The following is a 6000-nucleotide window of genomic DNA, read 5'->3' as shown; positions in this document are numbered from 1 at the left end:
ATCAAACAAAACATTTTATATACAATATATAAATATAATATATTCATACATATCACAAATACTAAAAACTTATTAAAAAAAAAAAAATCAAAACACTTCAAAATGACAATTTTTGAAAACAATACTGTCTAAGCTCTTTGGACAAGTTTTACAGGTATCTACATATAATTAATAAATATTAAAATAAAAAGTATAAAATTAACATAAAAAGTATAGAAGAAAAAGTAATGGTATTTATATTAAGAGACATACATAGGATAGAAAAAAGGACAGTAGAAGATATTTAAGGAAATAAAAATAAATTTATTAACAGTGTAAATAAATGCATACATTTTTTCCAAAAAATTTTGAAATATTAGGAAAAGTATTTTAACAAAATAAATTTCACATAAGTACCTAAATTACATTTGACACATATTGCATCAGACTTTATTTGTCAGATAAGTTCAACTTAAAATAATAAAACATAAAATGTCAAGCGACTTTAAATAAATGAAAAAAAAAAAATGAAAATTAACAAAAAACATTTAGTGTTCAAATGTAGTCATAGAGGGCAGAAATTTCAATAAAATATAAATGTGAACTTTTTTTATCGAAACTTAATAGTATACTAGTTGTTTAAAATGTAATATAATGGTTAAAATTGGTTAAAATTTAAAAAAAACTTGCATTGTATAGGGGATACGTTAACCAAAAAAGAATTATCCATAACAAATTTTTAAATACATTTTTTTCAAAGACTTGCGGTAAATTTTTTTTTAAAGAATTCAGTCTTAAAAGTTACTAAAGAAAAAAACACTTTTAAAAAATAAAATAAAATTAATCATAATAAAACAAAAAATTCAAAATATTAGCAATAAAAATAAGATATTTTGATTTACATTTAATATATAATTATACAATTTTTGGCACAATCTATTAAAAGGAGTCTGAAAAATATTTATTGTGCATAGATTTTAAATGGCTAGCCCATCACTTTTAGTCTTTTTACCAGTCTGTTGAGTCACTATGTAAGACGCAGTACGATTTTGATCATAAATCATGTGTTCTGGTGAAGAGTTTGATGAATCCGAACTGCATGTAAAACAATCACTTAAATACCGATCTTCAGGGTTTGGAACAAACAATTCATCCAAATTTCTAGTAAGGGCGGATTCCAATTCAACCGATTTTGTAGAACTAGATTGAGAACTGGCTCTAGAACGCTTTTCACCAATTGAATCACGAGTGCGTGTACGAGATTTCCCAACAGAACGCAGACTACTAGCGCGGCGTACTAACCGTGTTGCTATCTCTGATGGTTCTTCTTCAACCTCAAAAACATATGAGAGTGAATCATTTTTCTTCATGACACCAAGTATCCTTGCTGGCCCTTCCAAATCTATTTCCAACTGACTAGTCATAGTATCTTCATCACCACTGCAATTAGTATTATAATTATCTGATATGCAAATTTTTTTTTTTTTTTTTTTTATAATGAAAAGTAAATACCTATTTTCAGAATTTGAACTTTCTCTGCAAAGTTTTTGATAATTGTTTTGAGCTTCTTTCATGGCTGCTAGGTCTTGTGGAGTTTGGCCTATAAAATTAAAATATATATAATAAATTATTATTTCTCTTAACATTTAAAAAATATTACTCAATCTTTTTGTAGATACAGCTAAATGATTGGCTACTTCTGTACTCTTTTTTAGCTTCCACTGTAGTTCTTCATTATGACAAGATAACCGTTTCTTTTTTTCTTTTTCTAAATCAATTTCTCTAGCCATTTTATCTTTTTCTTGGCTAAGTTGCCTGTAAACATTTAAAAAAAAAAATTACTTATTATATATTTATTTGTATCATATAGCGAAGCAATTAGAATTTTAATAATAAAAGTTGAAATTTCTTTTTTTAATAATAAATAAAAATTGTTTATTTTTCATGTTATATTTATTTTGCATATTTTTGTATTTTTAGTGCATATTTAAGCGCTTATATGAATATTTTTAAGAGCATATTATTGAGCTTAAAACAATTTTTTTAAGAGTATAAGTTATGAGCTCTGCTTATAGTTTACTCATTCCTCAAAAATAGTACAAAAATAAATCTAATGAATTATTATTACTAATAAAAAAACAAATAATATATCTAGGGTTGGAGGAAAGTATATTAAATGCTATAAACTTTTATAATATTTAATATACTCAAAAGCCAAAATAATATTTGAATAATTTTATAAAACTAATAAAAAACATCCATACATTTCAATTTCTGATTTTCTTTGCAGTTGCACATTTAAATCTTCTACTCGAGATTGAGCTGCTTCTAATCTTTGCACAATTGCTGGTAAATCTTCTACTTCTCTCTGTAGTCTTTCATTTTGTTTACGAAGATCTTGCATTTCAGAACTCTTCAATTCTAACACAGTTCTCAATGATTCTGCTTCATTAAAAAGTTTTTGGTAACCTAGACTTGTATTCTGAAGAAAAAATATTAGTTAGTAAGAAAGTTTGTAATGAACAAGAATAAAATATTAAAGTAAAATACCTGCAATTTTTTATCCTCAACCAACCGTTGATTTTCTTCTTTCAATATATCTCTTTCAGACATTAATAGATTGTGTTCATTTTCCAATACTAAAATTTTTTGTGCGAGTTCAATCTCTTTTTCAGTAGCTAATTTTTGGATATGAGAAACTTCAAGTTTGTTAATTTGTTGTAACTCAACTATTTTTTGGTCATGAGAAAGTATTAGTTTCATTTTTTCCTCTTCAGATTCATTTTTATGTTTGTTGAGTTCATCATTAAACTGTTGTTTCAAGCTATTAGCTTGTTCCTCCAATTTTTTTTCTAATCCGTATATTTCAGTTTCTTTCAGGGAAGTAACTTAATCAAATAAATATATATTATTATATGACGTACTACAAATGTAGCTATTAGTTTATATTTAATATACTAACAGAAATAATACATACTTTCATTAACAAGTTTTTCTTTTATTTCTAAATCAATATGATATTTATCAATTTCCTTTCTAAGTTGATTAATTTCTTCTTGATATTGAATACATTTTGCTTGAGATTCATCTAAAACAATTATTTAATTTGTATTGTAAAATTGTTAAGTACATATAAACTATTCAAAATTAATAATTGACATGTGTGTTGTATTATATACATTGATTGTTTGAATAAAAATGGGTTATAACAAAATTAAATATTAAAAAATATTATTGTCAAAAAACAAGGCTATGTTAGTTATACATGATTTATACTTTGTAAAATAAAATAGTTTACATTTCTATAGTTGATAATTTTTTTTTAAATGCTTCTTTTTTTACTTTTTAAGTTGATTATTTATTTATTTTATAATTTATATATTCTAAATATTTTAAAAATGTTTAGTATTGTTTGGCTTTAATTTTCAAGCATTTTTTTTAAAGTTTTATAAAGCTACAAAATTTTAATTCTAGATTAATATAATATAACATAATAAAATTACGTACCCAGTGAACATTTAGTTGATAGCAAGTTATGGTGGTTGGCGTCCAATTGTTCTTTTAGCCTAGTAGTAGACAGAGCATCCATCTGAAAAAAAAAAAATCAAAATTATTGTAATATCATTAATGATGATAAATTATCATGAAAACAATTACTATATAAAGACTATATGCAAAAAAACTTAACATATTTATGTTTGACTGAAAATCCAGTAGAAAAATATTGTAAATAATGAATAAAAACTAAATAGATGAATATCACCGGTAATGAAATAATGGAAATAAAACGATTTGTATGTTAAGAGTCAATTAAACAGTCATTTGATGTGCACTCGTTTGACATTAATAGTAGGTATAACAGTACAGGTCCACTCAATAGTCACAACAGATGTTTAATTATAATTAGAAATCACGAATAGTATCAGTATGTAGCAGTAAACGATTGTCCTTCCTCCTTGATGAACGATCCCATTGACTATGAGACATTCGAAAAAGTAACTACACGCTCCCACTCGTTACTCATCACGCTTAGGTTATTGTTTATGGTATGAAAATTTAAAATAGTTCCCGGAAGTCGTGTCAGACTACACATACAAACGATTTACGATGTGTGTATACTTGTCGCTTTCTTATCCTTATGTCGTATGTGTATCTCAGAATAATGAGATTAAAAAAATAATCATGTAAAAAAAGGGTTATTTAGAAATAATTTTGTACGCGGCATCACATAAAAATATATTTTTCTTCATTGAATTGGTTCCATAAATTTAACACGGATGTTTAATCGTTAATAGCGTACCAAACTATTACAAAAGTGAAACACGAAGTGTTTTCTCTATTTACCGCGAAAACGAATGGAAATTATAATAAGTACTTTAGATTGTAATAACAGATTAAAAAATGTAAGAACAATATTTTTTTCAAAACATTGTTAATATTTTTGTGTTTTTTTTTTTTATAACATTTATAAATATATTTTTACATCAAACGACTAAAATTCCGCAAAGGAGTATTAATTAAGAGTACTAATCAAAATAATGGTTTCAAAATGGTATTGTTGTTGCTACTATTAAACGACTATGACAAATAAAATTAATTCATGTAATATTTGTAGCAATATTATTTTAGCACAAGAGACAACTGAAATGCATTTTACCCAAATGGATGAGCACCGTCATCGAAGTTTGATCGCAATAATTTAGTTTAGTGACGGTGGAAGTGGAAGGCAGTTTTCACTATTAATCAGTTTTAAATAAAGAAAAAACCGTATAATGTACAATAAATATTGAATTGCTAGGGAACTTATACATAACTCGCCCCAGTTGACTTTGTGAACGCGACTGGTTTTTCTAGGTTTTGGTCGGTAACATAATGAAAAAAAAAAATTTTTCAAACAAGAAAACAACTTATTCTCTCACTCGGAATGCATATTACACAGTACGCGAGGTATTTACGAATAGTCATTAGGAAGCAACTGTAAGTATGATATTATTATGGTCCGGAGTCAGGTCAGAGAAATGATGAGAGGAGAGGGGGTGCGAATCGCTCAACAACAACAACAACTATAACCAATACAACCTGTAATCATATAGATTACAAGGATAACGTAATTATTATTGAGCTCACGTCGTCAACGAGATACTGGAAGAGCACGGACACCGCGTCGAAGCCCTTGGTGACGTGGTGCAGTTGGGTTTCGACCAATTGTAACGTTTCCCGGTCGACCACATCATCTTTTTTGATAGTTTTGATGACTTTTGATGTAGTCGCTGTCGTCTTACCGGCTTGTGGGCCTTGTGTTTTCCCATCAGGTTTCGTTACTAGATTATGATCTGTAACAGATAAGTATCACACTTTAAGTATGCTGTCGAAGATTTGGCTTCGAGAATTCAATAGACCACTGTTCGGTTTACGACGGATAACACAAAATTTGATGACGATGCGAGCTACAATCACAGGATATTTTTATGCGTAAAATGCAAACATTTATTTACTATTACTTTTTTTTATTTAAAAAAGTAATTATATACTATAAAATATATAATTTTATATTCATTATAATTGCATAAACTAAGATTTAAAAAATAAATAATAACTACAAATTAGCTATGCTTATTTTATTTTTACGTCATCAATTTATCTGTTTTATTGACGTATGTTTATGGTTTATTTCATACATGCCCATTGTAATTTACTAATTATTTAGTGAATTTATAAATAAAAACAATAAATTACCACAAAAACTATACCATCATAAAAATATCATATGTATACAATTAATAAACTAAGCTTAAGTGCGATTATGTATTTGTAAATAGAGGAGTGAATTTATGAGTAGATATTTTATTAATTAATGCATTGAATAACTAATGATCATCGAGTACTGAAGATAATGAAAATACATAAGATTTTTTGTAATATATCATAATCAATATCTAGAACCATCAATGGAAAAACTTTAGCATTATATATTTCGTAAATTATAGCCTTTTAAATACGGTATACAGTATTATAAGATCC

The 6000-nt window shown here is 26.4% G+C and overlaps 1 protein-coding gene across 2 annotated transcripts in view; it reads right to left on the bottom strand.

Moving 5' to 3' along the window:
- Window positions 1-871: 871 nt before the first annotated feature.
- The window catches only part of LOC112690266, a 28779-nt gene continuing 23650 nt past the window's right edge, over window positions 872-6000 (bottom strand). The window contains exons 6-13 of one of the 2 annotated variants that reach the window (XM_025564236.1): window positions 5107-5312; window positions 3487-3568; window positions 2957-3067; window positions 2530-2867; window positions 2244-2461; window positions 1640-1794; window positions 1492-1579; window positions 872-1419 (exon numbers count right to left, since the gene is read on the bottom strand). In XM_025564236.1, coding sequence (XP_025420021.1) covers window positions 957-1419; window positions 1492-1579; window positions 1640-1794; window positions 2244-2461; window positions 2530-2867; window positions 2957-3067; window positions 3487-3568; window positions 5107-5312 — 1661 coding nt within the window. In that variant the 3' untranslated portion in view covers window positions 872-956. The remainder of the gene's footprint in view (window positions 1420-1491; window positions 1580-1639; window positions 1795-2243; window positions 2462-2529; window positions 2868-2956; window positions 3068-3486; window positions 3569-5106; window positions 5313-6000) is intronic. The other variant, XM_025564237.1, reaches the window with a different exon arrangement.

The sequence above is a fragment of the Sipha flava genome, unplaced genomic scaffold, assembly GCF_003268045.1.
Source record: "Sipha flava isolate LNK unplaced genomic scaffold, YSA_version1 49_pilon_pilon, whole genome shotgun sequence".
Taxonomy (NCBI): Eukaryota; Metazoa; Arthropoda; class Insecta; order Hemiptera; family Aphididae; genus Sipha; species Sipha flava.
This window is presented reverse-complemented; position numbering and strand designations above follow the sequence as displayed.